The sequence below is a fragment of the Hyperolius riggenbachi genome, chromosome 9 (assembly GCF_040937935.1).
Source record: "Hyperolius riggenbachi isolate aHypRig1 chromosome 9, aHypRig1.pri, whole genome shotgun sequence".
Lineage (NCBI taxonomy): Eukaryota > Metazoa > Chordata > Amphibia > Anura > Hyperoliidae > Hyperolius > Hyperolius riggenbachi.
Window position 1 is genome coordinate 92,834,768 of NC_090654.1, and position 18,548 is coordinate 92,853,315.

Here is an 18,548-nt window from a genome sequence, read left to right on the forward strand (position 1 = left end):
TTTCTGTCGATGAGGCCTATGAGCGTGGTATCATCTGCGAATTTGATAACTTTGACGGAGTCTGAGGCCGAGGTACAGTTGTTCGTGTACAGAAAGAACAGGAGAGGGGACAGCACGCAGCCCTGCGGAGCTCCGACGTTGGTGGTTCTTTCGCTGGAGATGCGACTGCCAAGCTTGACCCGTTGAGTTCTGTTGGAGAGAAAGTCCTTTACCCACTTGCAGAGGAGGGAATCTGCCCCAAGATGCACAAGGTTGTTGATCAGAATGTCCGGACAGATGGTGTTGAAAGCCGAGCTGAAGTCCAGGAAAAGGACCCTAGCATAGGCCCCTGGGCTGTCGAGGTGTTCCGAGATGTATGCCAGGCTGACATTGATGGCATCGTCGACTGATCAGTTTTCCCTGTAGGCAAACTGGAGTGGTTCGAGGAGGGAGCTGGTGGAGTGCTTCAGGTGGGCCAGCACTAGCCTCTCGAATACTTTCATGGTGATGGGGGTCAGGGCCACGGGTCTGAAGTTGTTGAGTTCCGTGTTCCCTGGTTTCTTGGGGACTGGGATGATTATGGACCTTTTGAAGCAGGAGGGGACCTTTCCTTCTGATAAGGATCTGTTATAGAGGGAGGTGAGGATGGGAGCTAGTTGGATTGCGCAGGTTCTCAATCAGAGTGAGGACACCCCATCCGTGCCCGAGGCTTTCCTGGGATTGAGTCTGCGGAGGTGTCGTAGCACATCCTCTTCCTGTACTGCTGTCAGAGCGGGGATTCCACTGGCCCCTGGGGGGCTCTGGGCGTCCTCTGTCGCAGATGCCGAGAGGTCTGGAGCTGACTGGGATGCTGGGGCCACGGGCTGCTTGGGTTGGAGATCAAACCTACAGTAGAACTCGTTGAGTTCCTCCGCCAGTTGTGAGCTGGAAGCTGCTTGGTGAAGGGGAGGTTTGAAGTTCGTTGCCGCCTTGAGACCCTTCCAGACTTCCCGCGAGTTTTTGGACTGTAGGCTGAGGCCTACCTTATTAGAGTAGGTCCTTTTTGCTGCTTTCAGTTCTCTGTTCAGGGTATTCCTGGCTTCCCTGTACTCTTCTGGGGTGCCCGACTTGTGTGCCTCTTCCTTGATCTTCCGGAGACGTCGTAGGTTGCTGTTAAACCAGGGCTTATCGTTTGGGAAGACTTTGAAGGTTTTGGTTGGGATGCATGCATCCTCGCAGAAGCGGACGTAGGAGAGGATGTTTTCAGACCATTCCTCCAAGGTGGGTGCCTCCAGGGTCGGCCAATCGGTGCATTCCAGGCATGCCTGCAGCCTCAGTTTTGCATCCTCGGACCACTTTTTAACAGTTCTAGTGATGGGCTTTGTCATCTCAAGCTGCCTTCTGTAAGTGGGGATCAGGTGGATCACGCAGTGGTCTGAGTTCCCTAGGAGAGCGCCTCGAGAGGCCTTGTTAATATGAAAATGCATTTGCAATGAATTAAAATTTTGTGATTTCGTAATGCAAACCGAAATCCATGAAATTTGGAATTCGTTCAAAATTCTAGGCGTAATTTTGGAACTTCAGTAGATTCGGAACATGACAATTCCGTATATCCCTAGTCCTGAAACTGTTGTCCAGTTGCAACTACGTAATTTTCTTTAGACATACTATGACCTGTATAAATAAATGCTAGATTTCACAGGCAAACTGCAAGTAATTATACAGTAGAGTCTCAGTTATCCGGCACCAACAGAGATCGGCTGGTGCCGGATAAGTGTGCTTTCTGGTTGATTAAGACTTAATGTTAAAAATTGGCCTAGCTAATACAGAATTATATCCTACTCTGTATACATACCATTTACTCCGTATTAAATGTTAATATACAGTAATTTAAAGGAAACCAGAGACCTGAAAATAGAAAGAATCAAGAAAGAATCAGGGCTTCCCCCAGCTCCATAAGCACATCTGAGTCCCTCGCCTTCCTCCCGCTGTCTGCCATTCAGCCGCAATCAGCCCCAGAAACTGTCTCAGTCACGCAAGTCATGGTCTTCTGCACATGCATGGGAGGTCCATCCAGGCACAGAAGACCACGACTGATGTGATGGAGCCAGTTACCGGGGCTGATTGTGGCTGAACGGCAGTCTGCAGGAAGACGGCGAGGGACTCAGACGTGCTTATGGAGCTGGAGGAAGCCCCGGGTAAGTATTGATTATTTCTATTCTTAGGTCTCTGGTACACTTTAAAGTATATTAGCCTTGGGAAAGCCATGGAACCCAGTCTTAAAGGGAGTCTGAAGTGAAGAAAAAAAGTGCCTTCCCATTCCTCTCCTGGTCCCCTCGTTCCACCGCTCGCGTAATAAGTCGCCGACCGATGAGCCCTAGTGCTCCCGAAGATGGGCAACTCCATGCTGCACATGTGGAAGCACGCTTTCTCACGCACTTGCACATGTGCAGTAAGGAACCACCGTCTTTGGGAGCACTCGGGCTGCCGAAGACTTTTTAAGCCTCACGCAGCAGGAGATTTGAATGGGAGAGCCAGCACCGGAACAAGGGGACCGTGAGATAAACGAGAAGGCTCTATAGGACCCAGAGCCTTCCCTCTCCTTAGGTAAGTATCTGTTTTTTTTTTTTTTTTGTTCACTTCAGACTCCCTTTAAGCACAGGAAACCCCACAAACAGCCTAAAAAGTTGGCCTTAAAGTGACACTGAAGCGAAATAAAACTTATGATATAACGAACTGTATGTGTAGTACAGATAATTAATAGAAGATTAGTTGCAAAGAAAAGAGTCTCATATTTTTATTTTCAGTTATATAGCTTTTTTTTATAACATTGCATCATTCTTTAATATTTGCAGTTTACATCCTGCACTCTGTATTTTAAACTATGGAACAGATCAGAGCTAATGACTTTTTGAACTTTCCTGCAGTAAAACCTTAAACAAACAAGAAACAGTGAGAGACAAGGTTGAGATGAGTGCTTCAGAAAACAGCACTGCAGCTGACCAAGCTTGGACAGAGAGCTCAGAGAAGCTTTTTTGCATAGATAACAATCAAAGTTTCTTGACTCTTCCTGTACTGGAAACAATATGAGACTCATATCTGTGCTACTAATGTTCTATTTCTTAGCTGTACTACACATACAAATCATTATCTCATAAGTTTATGTTCACTTCAGATTCCCTTTAACCACTGTGAATACTTCTGGCGATTTGTGCTGGTTGGTTGAGACTTCTGGTTAGTTGAGCTCCAGATAATGCAGACTCTATTGCAATATTCTCCTGATGCATCTAATATATTCATGAAAGGCATACAGTTATATGCAGTTGTATTTGACATTTACTCTTTCCTTGCCATTTTGAAACACGACTTTACAAATACATAAGTCTGAACACGTACCATACAATGTGACATAGTAAGTAAATTTAAGAAGCTGATGGTCCACCAGAGTAACATATGCATAGTAGATCCCTTCATCAGCCTTGGTTGAATCTTTTATACGTAGGACTGTTCCATTCTTCAGTGCCTCAAGACGGCCTGTAAATTGATGGTAATGGGGCTGCAAATCATTGTCTTCAATTTCTGCTATTTTGAATGTTTGATTCCTGTTATCAAACTTCCATGTCACTTGCGTAGGAGGCTCTCCGACTGCTATTGACAAGTCAACAGATTGGTTGAGAAGGCCAATCACTTTAAAAGAAGAACGTTCCCCTGTTATGAAAAGAAGAACTTTGTAAATAATCTCATCTTGCCACATAACATGAGTGCAATGTCATTGCTGATTTTTTATTTCACAAACACATAGTGGAAAGTGCAGTCAGGTCATAAACCAAAATTTCTTACCCAGGGATACAATAATTTGATCGGCTGAAATCACTAGCATCAGACCATCTATCCAATGGACAACAATTTTTGGACAAATGATCAATTATTGTAAGTGTCACATATCTATGCCAAGCATCAGAGAGCTACATCATGGTCAATGAGTAAGCTCCACCCTTCCATAAATCACTGTCACATGATAAATTACTATTGGTTTCCGCAAGCCTACCAGCAGCAAATATTTATCCAATGGTTCTCATACACACGTTAAAGCAGTGGTTCTTAGCCTGTGTACGATTGAAATTCAGGAGTTTGGTGAGTCGGTCTCAGGGGCTTGAGGGAGGTGTGTGTGTGTGTGTGTGTGTGTGTGTGTATCCGTTCCATTGAGTTATGTTTTGGGGTGTTATTCATGTTTTAATTGTTTTGTTCTTTGAATGCAGTGATTTTGTAAGATGCATGGTTCATTTTGTGTACGTATAATATATGTTTTGAATTTGAAAAAACTATATATTTTTCCAACTTTGAAGGGTTCTGACTATAAAGGGTTTGGTACCTCCAACAAGGTTAAGAACCACTGCAGTAGATGGTTCTTGGCTAAGGTGACCAGTCAGAACCATCTCTACCAAGGATCTAGCATTTACACAGTAGCTGGATAGTGTATTGGTACCCTCTCTCTTAAAAAAAAAAAAAACTCTTAGGGCCCTTTTACAAAGGGGCGGTGCAGTGCGGTATTTTTACTGCACCCCACCGCCGGGCAATGAAAGTCTATGGAGGCTTTCATACTGCCACCTAACAGCGCGACGCGAGTGACAATTTCACCGCATCCCCGGCGCAGGGCCAGAACTACATTACCGCTGTGGTGTTGCTTCGACTTAGGGCGATCTGTGTCATCCCGGAAGTCATGTTAGTCAATAGCGATGCGTGCTTCTTTAACCATTTCAGCCCACAGGGACTTTTCACCTTATGCATCAGAGCAATTTTCACCTCCCATTCATTCGCTAATAAATTTATCACTACTTAACACAATTTATTGATCTATATCTTGTTTTTTTCCGCCACTAATTAGGCTTTCTTTGCGTGATACATTTTGCTAAGAATTATTTTTTTGTAAATGCATTTTAACAGGATTAATAAGAAAAAAATGGAAAAAATGCATTATTTCTCAGTTTTTGTCCATTATAGCTTTAAAGGGAACCCGAGGTGAGAATAATATTGAGGCTGCCATATTTATCTCCTTTTAAGCACTACCAGTTGCCTGGCTGTCGTGCTGATCCTCTGCCTCTAATTCTTTCAACCATAGACCCTGAACAAGCATGCAGCAGGTCAGGGGTTTCTGACAATATTGTCAGAACTGACAAGATTAGCTGCATGCTTATTTCTGGTGTAATTCAGTTCCCTACTGCAGCCAAATAGATCAGCAGGGCTGCCAGGCAACTAGTATTGTTTAAAAGGAAATAAATATGGCAGCCTCCATATCACTCTCACCTCGGGTTCACTTTAAAGGGAACCAGAAAAAAGATTCTATACATACCTGGGGCTTCCTCCAGCCCCATACACACGGATCGCTCCCACGCCGCTGTCCTCCGCTTCCTGTATCCGGCGGTACCGGGTCCCGTAGTTTCGGCCAGCCGGCGGCAGCACGCGGACAATTGTCCGCATCACAGGGGCTCCCGGCATACCCGTACAGCTGCATACTGCGCAGCCGCACGCGTAAGGGTATGGAGGGAGCCCCTGCTCATGCGGACAATTGGCTGCGTCCGCCGGAAGTGACGGGACCCGGTACCGGCGGATCCAGGAAGCGGAGGACGGCGGCGTGGGAGCGATCCGTGCGTATAGGGCTGGAGGAAGCCCCAGGTACGTATAGAATCTTTTTTCTGGGCCCTCTGGTTCCCTTTAAAGTAATCCACGCTACCATAATGAAAACCTATATATGTATTTTATTTGCCTGTTTGTCTCGGTTATGACACCATTTAAATTTTGTCCCTATCACAATGTATGGCGCCAATATTTTATTTGGAAATAAAGGTGCATTTTTTCAGATTTGCGTCCATCACTATTTACAAGCTTATAATTTTAAAAAATGTTCGTAGTATACCCCCTTCACATGCATATTTAAAAAGTTCAAACCCTTAGGTAACTATTTATGTGTTTTTTTTGTTTTTTTTAATTGCAATTTTTTTTTTCCATTAAACATTTTATTTGGGTAATTTTTTGGTGTTGGGAAATAAATAGTTAATTTTAAATGTAATAATGTGTGTAAATTGCCTTGAAAAATGTATGTAGATGTAGTTTTACTATTTGGCCACAAGATGACCACATTGATTTTTCTTTTTATGTCCTCCTCTCTTCCCGGAAGCATAAGGAGGATGGAAAACGTTTTTTTGTTTTTTTTTCAGAAAGATTGCGGCCTCTGATAAGAGAACGTTGGTTTGAGGACTTAGATCGGTGAACGGGAACCATGTTCCCGTTCACTGATCTCAGGGCTACCGGGGAATGGCACGGGTGCACAGGGGCACGCCCGCGAATGCATGCGGGAGTGCACCGAAGTGCGCCACTGCAGCAGAGCAGCTGTCTGGACGTGATGATCACATCCGGGCGGCTGAAATGGATAATTGATAGCGAAGAGAGATCACGCAGCTGCCTGACTTTTCAGAGAGAGACTTGCTAATCAACAGAATTCACGGAATCCCAAAACCTAAAGATTTGCCTGATACTATCCAAAGAGATGTCCTGCTGCGTTTACATGTTTACCATATGAAGGAAAAATGAATGCAGCAGATGCACAAACCTCCACCGCTACCAGAACAGTACTCTTCTCTGAAGTTTTTTGCTGATATATCTGCAGCTACTGCTATGGCAAGAAAATCCTCCCTAGATGTGAACTTTGATAATATGACTATAAAGACTTGTCAAATGTTATGTATGCATAATCTCTCTCTCAATAAAAACTTTTTGACAAAAAACAAAATACATTTTTTTCGTTCGACAAAGTGTGACATTTTTACCATGTTTTTCTAGTTGGAAATGTAATGCTGAACAGGTTAAACCATCTAGCCACACATTATAACAAACATAAAAAGTAACAACTTTTTGTCACAAAACTGAGATAAAAGTTTCTATTCTTCTGTTTATTTTGAAATAAGATTGAATTTATAAATCACCTAACCTAGAGAATGTAAGTGCCCGTCTGGCCAACCCATGGCCAATGCCACAGCTGAGCCAGCCCTTTACAGAGCTACCTGCACTCCATAATTCACGATGTTTAAGTTGTTCAGAAATCCACATTAAAAGTCTTCATGGAAATGCAATACAATGGGACTATATATATTGTTAGGATAATAAAATAATACCTTTTTGCTGACAGGGAGTCACTCGTATGGAAACATTCTTCTTGCTGGCAGGGTTATGGACTATACACCAAACCTCTAAATCCCTGGAGTCCCGACTCACTGGCATCTGAATGGTGGCTGCAGTACTATTATACTCATGATAGTCAGAGTCTCCATGTCTGTATTTCCAGCTGTAGGAGACGTTTGATGTGTTCGGGACAGAGCAATGAAGAACCACATTACACGATTCATTGGTCCTATTTATTTCTGTAACATTTACACATGGTGTAGGGACAGCCTCTGTAGTTATAGAAAGGGGGAAAAATGTACTGAATCTGATCATCTAAACTGCAGAATTGAAAAATATGACATACATCAACATTCATGTAGGCACTATTTTTGTTTACTGTTTAAAGAAACAAGAACCTTCCACTAATTGAACAATTCTGTAGACATGATACTGTCACAATGCAAACATCAGAAAATAAAGTGTATTCCCAGCCAATCTGGGGAGGTTTGTTACGTATCATCCTCCCACTCTGATCAGCTCCAGAAGTCTAGAGGCCTTTCCGAGACGGGGGTCCATATGCAGTTACATTTTTCTCCTGAAATATTTTCAAACTTGTCAATAAAATGCCTTTTAAATTGCCAGCAGGCAAGAAAATACTTAAATTAATTGTAATAGTACTTTTCATCTTCTTTTTGATACTTTTTCAATTGCAAAGTGCTGAAAAATTATTCTAAATAGAAGATGAAAAAGGATCTCCTAGGAGAAAACTCAGGAGAAAAAGTTAATTTCATATGGGCCTATATCTGAAGAGTCCAACAGCTGTGCAAAAATGAGCAACCACCTGACTTACAGGCAGGGGAGAGACCAGGGCACATATGCAATTCACCTTTTCTTCTGAGTTTTCTCCTATTAATATTTTTTCATATTCTCTTTAAAATAACTTTTCAAAACTTTGCAATTGAAAAAGTACCAAAGGCAGGTAAAAATGTATTATTAAAATAATGTTTATTGTCTTACTTGCTGGTGGTTCAAAAGACATTTTACTCAAAAGTTGAGAAAATATGACCTGTAAGAAAACTCAGGAGAAAGATTGAATTGCATTTGGGTCAAGGTCTTCTAGCATCCCCGTCCCCATTAATTAGATCTTGACTACTTGTTCAGACTTTGGGCTCCCCTCTCCTCACCTCAATAATTTGCTCAGTCTGATATAGAGATGCAGGTGTTTCCTGGAAGCCCTGCTTAATCTGAATCCTTTGCTCACTCACTCAGTCCACTCTGATGGCATCACTTGTATTACAGAGTAGATAGTGACGGCCTGGCTGAGATGCCATCTGCTACCTGCACATGGGATAGGGCCCTACTTATCCATACCTGCAGAGCTCACCTCCCACCTGCCTGCCCACCTTATCCATGCTCAGGTTTGTGCACAAGAGATGGACTGGAGCATGTAATATTTTATTTTCCCCATAAATAGCAAAAAAAGTCTAGTGAACATGCTCAAGAGTGAGAAAATTCTATGCGATAACGTGAAAACTGTGGAAAAAAATGTGAAAAAAGCAAATATTTGAAGCAACATTGCAATCATGAACATATTTTTGTAAATTCACCCTAATATTACTTATCTTATTGTTAATGTGAAAATGCATTTGCAATGAATTAAAATTTTGTGATTTCGTAATGCAAACCGAAATCCATGAAATTTGGAATTCGTTCAAAATTCTAGACGTAATTTTGGAACTTCAGTAGATTCGGAACATGACAATTCCGAATATCCCTAGTCCTGAAACTGTTGTCCAGTTGCAACTACGTAATTTTCTTTAGACATACTATGACCTGTATAAATAAATGCCAGCTTTCACAGGCAAACTGAAAGTAATTATACAGCAGAGTCTCAGTTATCCGGCACCAACAGAGATCGGCTGGTGCCGGATAAGTGTGCTTTCTGGTTGATTGAGACTTAATGTTAAAAATTGGCCTAGCTAATACAGAATTATATCCTACTCTGTATACATACCATTTACTCCGTATTAAATGTTAATATACAGTAATTTAAAGGAAACCAGAGACCTGAGAATAGAAAGAATCAAGAAAGAATTAGGGTTTCCTCCAGCTCCATAAGCACATCTGAGTCCCTCGCCTTCCTCCCGCTGTCTGCCATTCAGCCGCAATCAGCCCCGGAATTTGTCTCAGTCGCGCAAGTCATGGTCTTCTGCACATGCATGGGAGGTCCATGCAGGCACAAAAGACCACGACTGATGTGAGGCAGCCAGTTACCGGGGCTGATTGTGGCTGAACGGCAGTCTGCAGGAGGACGGCGAGGGACTCAGATGTGCTTATGGAGCTGGAGGAAGCCCCGGGTAAGTATTGATTCTTTCTATTCATAGGTCTCTGGTACACTTTAAAGTATATTAGCCTTGGGAAAGCCATGGAACCCAGTCTTAAAGGGAGTCTGAAGTGAAGAAAAAAAGTGCCTTCCTATTCCTCTCCTGGTCCCCTCGTTCCACCGCTCGCGTTATATATCGCCGACCGATGAGCCCGAGTGCTCCCGCCTCCCGAAGATGGGCAACTCCATGCTGCACATGTGGAAGCACGCTTTCTCACGCACTTGCACATGTGCAGTATGGAACCACCGTCTTTGGGAGCACTCGGGCTCCCAAAGACTTTTTAAGCCTCCCGCAGCAGGAGATTTGAATGGGAGAGCCAGCGCTGGAACAAGGGGACCGTGAGATAAACGAGAAGTCTCTATAGGACCCAGAGCCTTCCCTCTCCTTAGGTAAGTATCTGTTTTTTTGGGGTTTTTTTTGTTCACTTCAGACTCCCTTTAAGCACAGTAAACCCCACAAACAGCCTAAAAAGTTGGCCTTAAAGTGACACTGAAGCGAAATAAAACTTATGATATAACAAACTGTATGTGTAGTACAGATAATTAATAGAACATTAGTTGCAAAGAAAAGAGTCTCATATTTTTATTTTCAGTTATATAGCTTTTTTTATAACATTGCATCATTCTTTAATATTTGCAGTTTACAACCTACACTCTTTATTTTAAACTATGGAACAGATCAGAGCTAATGACTTTTTGAACTTTCCTGCAGTAAAACCTTCAACAAACAAGAAACAGTGGGAGACAAGGTTGAGATAAGTGCTTCAGAAAACAGCACTGCAGCTGACCAAGCTGGGTCAGAGAGCTCAGAGAAGCTTTTTTGCATAGATAACAACTGAAGTTTCTTGACTCTTCCTGTACTGGAAACAATATCAGACTCATATCTGTGCTACTGATGTTCTATTTCTTAGCTGTACTACACATACAAATCATTATCTCATAAGTTTATTTTCACTTCAGATTCCCTTTAACCACTGTGAATACTTCTGGCGATTTGTGCTGGTTGGTTGAGACTTCTGGTTAGTTGAGCTCCAGATAATGCAGACTCTATTGTAATATTCTCCTGATGCATCTAATATATTCATGAAAGGCATATAGTTATATGCAGTTGTATTTGACATTTACTCTTCCCTTGCCATTTTGAAAGTCTGAACACGTACCAAACAATCTGACATCGTAAGGAAGTATAAGAAGCTGATGGTCCTCCAGAGTAACATGAGCATAGTAGATCCCTTTATCAGCCTTGGTTGTATCTTTTATACGTAAGACTGTTCCATTCTTCAGTGCCTCAAGACGGCCTGCAAATTGATGGTAATGGGGCTGCAAGTCATTGTCTTCAATGTCTGCTATTTTGAATGTTTGAATACTGTTATCAAACTTCCATGTAACTTGCGTAGGAGGCTCTCCGACTGCTATTGACAAGTCAACCGATTGGTTGATAAGGCCATTGACTATAAAAGAAGAACATTGCCCTGTTATGAAAAGAAGAACTTTGTAAATAACTGTGTTCCTCTCATCTTGCCACATATCATAAGTGCAATGCCATTGCTGATTTTTTATTTCACGAAAACATAGTGGAAAGTGTAGGCAGGTCATAAACCAACAGTAGTTAATCCTGCCTCATGGTCTAATTAACCCAAAATGAGGCCACACAGCGTACTTAATTCATAATACATGCTGTCTAAATAGTCCATAAATTCACAACCTTCTTGCACACATCGCGATCTACTTTGCCCAATAATAATCTCCATCTCATTGATCCATAAAAATATCAAAACCCACCACTCTATGCAAAACGTTGGGCCACCTATCTGTCCTTAACCCCCTATGCCTAAAGAAATTACATAAAACTTAGTTCGTACTGCATTACTATTTGAATCACCCATTTAACATAGGGCTTAGTTCGTACTGCAATACTGTCGGAATCACCCATTTACACTCATAGCAGCTTAACAACCTAACGCACTGCTCTCTAACTAGCCCATTACACTTCCACCTGAATACTCCATGCATGCTATTAAACCCTCAATCTTCCCTCATCAACTAACTACACTACCACCCTGTGGATGTGTTGCTAACTGCAACCGAACAGATAGACCTATCCCCACATGTACAATCTTTATCCATCTACCACCAATTAATACACTATTAATCATTAGAAATGAAACAGTTTAGATCGATCTCAATATTTAGACCTTCTGGTGTCATAGTGAGCAGATTATAGATCCAACATGTTTCCATTTTCGATAGCTCACGCACCTTATTACATCCTCTCCATTGTGGTTCAAGTTTTTCAATTGCACAGGATTGCATAGACATAGGATCACAATTATGTTGTTTTTTAAAATGTGCCGACACACTACGATTCTCGTGCCCCTTTTTTGCCTTAGGGCTCGTTTCCACTTGTGCGGCGCGCATCTACGAGACGCGCACCAGCACTGAGCGGGTCTGTGGGCAGGCAGGCGAATCTTATCAGCCGCGCCATGCACGGCTATGGAAATCGCAGCCTCCACAGCGAATTCTGCTGGGGGTTCCGGCTGAATCACTGCCGCAAGCGATTTGGCAGGCGGCGCCATTATCCCCTATGGCAGAGTTTCCCTGCGCGATTTGCCTGCAGGGAAACTCTGCGGATTTGCGTCGGTTTCCGCGATAGTGGAAACGGGCCCTTATATATGTGCTCACCGATGCGGTCCTTCAGTGCTCTTGTGGTTCTACCCACATATTGATACCCACATCCACACCATACTGTATAACATAATCCACATATTTGGTTGCACAAGAAATGAATGGTATAATTTTATACTGACGTTTGGTTACAAATGACTCCAGACACTGTCATTTGTAACCATGTTGCTACTCTTCAGAAAAAATTAAAAGAGGACTTACAATTAACCCACTTAAATACTCTTTCTCATAATTGCATTCACCTGTGTACAGTATGTAGGTCAGGAGTCACTGAGCTTACCAAGCCCATTTGAGTTCCAATAATTAGTTCAAAAGGTTTTGGAATCAATAAAATGACAACCGTGCCCAAATTTATGCACCTGCCTAATTTTATTTAAACAATTATTGCGCACTTTCTGTAAATCCAATAAACTTAGTTTCACTTCTCAAATATCACTGTGTGTGTCTCCTATATGATATATTTAACTGACATTTTTTATCATATCAACCAACGATTTATACAGGAAAATCATGATGATTAACAAGGTTGCCCAAACTTTCGCATCCCACTGTACTTTTACTCTAACTACGATTAAGGGCAGATGGTAGGCCCGATACGCGTGAGTTGATCCTGTGATTTTATTGCATGTCTGTGGAATTTTTGAATTTTTTGAATAAACATATCAGCCTTTTACTTCAACCTGGTCTGGATTGCGGATCCTTTTGTGCATATCCACTGTACTTTTACATCGGGGCAGTGCAGTGCGGTATTTTTACCGCACCCATCGCCGGGCAATGAAAGTCTATGGAGGCTTTCATACTGCCACGTAACAGCGAGACGCGAGTGACAATTTCACCGCATCCCGGGCACATTGCCTGAACTACATTACCGCTGTGGTGTTGCTTCGACTTGGGGTGATCTGTGTCATCCCAGAAGTCATGTTAGTCAATAGCGATGCGTGCTTCTTTAAACACGTTGGCATAGTGACGTTACATCACGCATGTGGGGAAGCATATTTTAACAACACACTTCCGCGTATTTGAAGCAGGAAGTGATGGCAAGCGCGTGTCACTTCCTTCTTGGCTTTTGGCCAGACAGGGAACTGTTCCCTGAAGGCCTTTTTTTGGCGCTGCGATGCAGTGTGACGAGGGCACCACACCACATTCCTAACGCTGGTTTCTAGGGTGAAACCTGCCTTACAGTTTCAACTGCATTTAATTTCCATAGCAACATAAAACCAACAATATTAGTTATTCTAAATTTATATATTCAACAAACTTGTCGTGCAGTCTTATTTTTGTTTTCAATGTCAAGGTCGGAAGGTTTTGTTTTTTTATTTGCCCATTATTTTTCTACTTTTTTTTTACTTTTACTTTTTTTTGTGAAAAAAGTAGCTTCCAAAAAGTCAACAAAGAATTTATATTAACTAACTAATCCACAACGATTATCAATAGCTACAATCTGAAGACACTGAGTAGTAGTAAGCAATAATCATTCTTTCAATTCACAAACTAATGAGCTGCACAATGATTCTCTCTCTCTCTATTCTCACTCTATTTCTGTAACGATTGGTGTCGGCACACAGAGAGAATCTGATTATTGATGATCTGCAGAATCATCAACAATACAGATGTATACCTGATTATGGATGATTTGCAGAATCACCAATAATACAAGTATGACTAACCTCTGGACACCTAATGAAGTGTAAGTGTTTTGGTGCAACTGTAGGCTATCTCCCGTGGGGCGGGAGACACAGATAAACTACGGCCAGTGATCACCTAAGGAGCAGGAGGCCTTCGGCTGTGCAGGGACTATCTCTTTAAGAGGAGGAGATAGAGATAACATTGCAGCCAGCGATTCCCAGGTAGACTGGCAATAAGACTGTACTGCAGTCCAGGATTCCCAGTTGGTTTGGAAATCAGACTGTACTGCAGCCAGGGGACTCCTACGGAATAGAGGCCACTGGCTGCACTGCAGGAAGGACTCTCTGAGGAGCAGGAGATCTTTGCAGCTAACTGACACCCGGTGGATTAGTGTCACAGGTAGTACAGACAGACTGAACACTCGAGGGATGAGTGACAGCCAGAAGGGTCAGGCAGGCCAGGTCGGCAACACACGAGCAGAGAAGGTACAAAGACAGAAGGCTGATTCAGTAACCGGGTACAGGCAGGGTTGGCAACTTGTAGACAGATAGGCAGAGGTACCGAATCAGAAAGAAAGAGAGAGGTCGACAGAGCCAAAGCTCATAACAGATATCAAGCACAATCCTAGCCTGAGGTGTGAGGTCCTTGGTCTCGACACCCGGGAACTAGTCTCACAAATAACACAGTATCCTATGCTTGGGTGTGAGGTCCTTGGTCTCAACACCCTGGAACTGGTCTAAAGTATAACACAGCAATGACACAGTAATCCTAAGCTTGGGTGTAAGGTCCTTGGTCTCAACACCCTGGAACTGGTCTAAAGTATAACACAGTAATGACACAATAATCCTAAGCTTGGGTGTGAGGTTCTTGGTCACAACACCCTGAAACTGGTCTAAAGTATAACACAGTAAATAACAAGAGCGGAATCTGGCTAAGTGTGAATTCCCAGGTCCACCTGGTTCTAACACACTGTAGGATCTGACTGAGGTCTGAGTGCTCACACGTAAGTATTCGCAACGGCAGACAACCAGCAACTGACAAGCAAGATCTATATATACTACAGCGCTCTGCAGCGCCGCCCCCAGCCACTCAGCCAATCAGGAGTTCCGCTGGGATCAGCTGATCGTCCTGATCAGCTGATACCTCTCCTGCTGGCATAAAGGTCCTGTCTTCTAGCGCGCGCGCGCGTAGCTCTCCATATGTGTGCACTAGAAGGCCCAGGCAAACCGGACACATGTTGCTGTGCGGAAACCGCCGGTCTGAACGCGGAGACAGCCGTCCCACCGCCAGACCGCGCGGCGGCCTCTCCGCTATTCCTTACAGTACTCCCCCCTGAGGAGTGGACTCTGGACACTTCCCACCCGGCTTCCCAGGATGTGAGTAATGAAATTCTTTCTTTAATACTTCCGCATGCATGTGACAATCTGGCACCCAAGCTCTTTCCTCCACACCATATCCTTTCCAGTGGACCAGATACTGCACATAGTTTTGCACTAAGCGAGAGTCCAGAATCTTTTCAATCTCATATTCAGGTTGGTCATCAACCATCACAGGGGGGGGGGGGGGAGAGGAATCCACGTGTACTGCCGGCTTCAACAGAAAAACATGGAATGATCTCACACCTCTCATGCTGGCTGGGAGATCAATCGCATAAGTGACATTATTAATCTTTCTGGTCACTGGGAATGGTCCTATGAACCTAGGACCCAGTTTGGTGACAGTTGCTTCAAGGCCAAATGCCGAGTGGATACCCATACCATGTCTCCCGGAGAAAACGTCCATTCTACAGACCACCTTTTGACTGCCTGTTTTTTCTGCATCTGGAAAGCTTTCCCCAAGTTCCTCTTAACCATTCCCCAAATCTCCCTCAAAGCTCTCTGCCAGTCCTCCAAGGCTGGGAATGGTGTAGATGCCACAGGTAACGGAGCAAACTTGGGTGATCTTCCCGACACTACCTGAAATGGGGAAAATCCTGAAGAGGAACTTTTCAGATTGTTGTGCGCAAATTCCGCAAATGGCAAAAATGTTACCCAATCAGACTGAGCATCTGCGACATAACATCTGAGAAATTTCTCCAGGGACTGGTTAACTCTCTCGGTCTGGCCATTGGTCTGTGGGTGGTAGCCTGATGAAAATACAAGGTCCATATCCAGCTGATGGCAAAAAGCTCTCCAAAACTTTGATACAAATTGGACTCCCCGATCTGACACTACATTTTCCGGAATGCCATGCAGCCGGAAAACGTGCTGGATGAAGAGATCAGCCAACTCCTGGGCCGAGGGGAGTCCTTTTAATGGAACAAAATGAGCCATCTTACTGTATCTATCTACTACCACCCAAATGACTGTCTTGCCCTCAGACCTGGGGAGTTCTCCTACAAAATCCATGGACAGATGAGTCCATGGTTCACTTGGCACTGGTAAGGATTGTAAAGTACCCACTGGTGCCTGGCGAGAAGGCTTACTCCTAGCACACACTGCACATTCCCTCACTAACTCCTTACAATCTGTTGCTAATGTAGGCCACCAAGCACATCTGGCCAGTAAATTCTGAGTTCTGGTGGCCCCGGGATGACCTGCATTCTTATGGGAATGAAACAGATGTAAGAGTTGCAGACGAAAAGGTAGTGGTACAAACATCACCCCTCGGGCTTCCCCTCTGGAACATCCTGTTGGTAGGGACTCAGAGTGACTGTCCAATCTTTCCAGGTCTCGGTAGCTGCCAGGACTACCCTCTGAGGTAGAATGGTCTCAGGGGCTGAGGGATGTACTGTACTGTCTTGGGCTCGAAACACCTGGACAAGGCGTCGGCCTTGATGTTCTTACTACCAGGGGTATACGTTATAACAAATCTGAATCTTGAAAAGAACAAAGACCACCGGGCCTGACGAGGGCTAAGTCTCTTGGCGCCCTCTATGTACTCTAGGTTTTTATGATCTGTATAAACTGTGATGGTATGCTCTGCACCTTCTAGCCAATGTCGCCACTCTTCAAAAGCTAATTTAATAGCTAAAAGCTCCTGATTACCAATATCGTAGTTTTTCTCTGCGGGTGAAAACCTACGAGAAAAGTAGGCGCATGGGTGAAGTTTGCCCTGCAAACCAGAGCGCTGGGACAATACAGCCCCCACCCCAACCTCTAAGGCATCAACCTCCACGATAAAGGGGAAGGTGACATCCACATGTCTTAAAATGGGTGCAGAACAGAACAGTTTTTTCAGTGTAGAGAAAGCAGAATGTGCCTCTGCTGACCAGTGGTAAGTATCAGCACCCTTCTTGGTGAGACTGGTTAGAGGCGAGACCACTGAGGAGTACCCCTTTATAAATCTCCTGTAGTAGTTATTATTATTGATTTATTATTATTATTATTGATTTATAAAGCGCCAACATATTCCGTGGCGCTGTACAAAGTAAGAAACAAACATGGGGTACATAATACAGACAATGGTGTACACTAATATACAAGATACATAATAAGTGACAAAATACAAAAAATGGTACAGCATACAGAATACAAAATACAGAAGTGGTAATGACAGTGATAAAAGTAACATGATGAATAAAATGTATAATGATTTCCAAGACACAAAAGGGGGAGAGAGCCCTGCCCTTGTGAGCTTACAATCTAAAGGGAATGGGGGGAAACAAGAGGAGCGGTAGTATACGATACAGTATATAAGGGCAGTGTGTTTTAGGATACCTAGTAGGAGTGCAATTTGGTCTTAGGACAAAGGGAAGTGGCCTAGGGTAGCGCATATGCTTGTCGGAACAAATGAGTTTTTAGAGAGCGTTTAAAAGTAACAAATGTTGGCGAGTTACGGATGTGTTGTGGGAGCAGGGCCGGATTTAGGCCAAGGCCACCTAGGCCATGGCCTAGGGCACCACAGGAGCAAGGGCACCAAAGCAGCAGGCTAAACTGGTGTAGCATTTGGAAGCTTGCAAATGATGCAATGCAGAAAGATCAGGCAAGCGCCTGACTGCGGTATTCTGCTGCTAGCCGCCTGTGCAGCAGCCACCTTGCTCTCTGTGCACATTTGCATTGTGCCTGGCAGCTATGGACTTGGGCAGCATTGGAGACCGAAAGGAAGAGGAAGCCTCTGCACTGGAGAGCGAAGAAATGAGTGACACTGATGGCTGCTGCGGTTTGAAGGTGAGCTGGCTACCTATACTGAAAGGGGTAGTGGGCAAAGGAGGGATTAAGGGAGTCACCTGGCTACTTATACTGGACGGAAAGGGGGGAGGGGTCATCTGGCTACCTATATTGGGGCATCATCAGGCTACCTATACTAGAGGGAAAGGGGAGGGGTTATCTGGCTACCTATACTGAGGGGTGGGGATCATCAGGCTACCTATACTAGAGGGAAGGGGGGAGGGATCATCTGGCTACCTATACTGGAGGGAAAAGGGGGGGGGTCATCTCTATCTATACTGAAGGGGGGCAGCTAGTGACAGTGGCCTACTGCGGTAAAAAGTACAAATCCGGCCCTGTGTGGGAGGGGATGCCAGAGAAGGAAAATCTTGTAAGCGGGAATGTGAGGAGGTGATTCTAGAGGAGGACAACAGAAGATCGTGTGCAGATCTGAGATTGCGATTGGGTTTGTATCTGGAAATGAGTGATGATATGTACCGGGGAGAGAGATTGTGGAGAGCTTTGTAGATTAGGGTTAGGAGTTTGAACTGGATCCTCTGGTTAATTGGCTGCCAGTGAAGAGCTTGACAGAGAGGGTCAGCTGAGGAAGA

The 18,548-nt window shown here is 43.8% G+C and overlaps 1 protein-coding gene across 3 annotated transcripts in view; it reads right to left on the reverse strand.

The window, feature by feature from the left end:
- LOC137532559 (T-lymphocyte surface antigen Ly-9-like) overlaps window positions 1-18,548 on the reverse strand; it is a 128,206-nt gene that overhangs the window by 37,147 nt on the left and 72,511 nt on the right. For 2 of the 3 annotated variants that reach the window (XM_068253192.1, XM_068253190.1), the window contains exons 4-6: window positions 10,660-10,971; window positions 7,128-7,406; window positions 3,355-3,666 (exon numbers count right to left, since the gene is read on the reverse strand). In XM_068253192.1, coding sequence (XP_068109293.1) covers window positions 3,355-3,666; window positions 7,128-7,406; window positions 10,660-10,971 — 903 coding nt within the window. The remainder of the gene's footprint in view (window positions 1-3,354; window positions 3,667-7,127; window positions 7,407-10,659; window positions 10,972-18,548) is intronic. The other variant, XM_068253191.1, reaches the window with a different exon arrangement.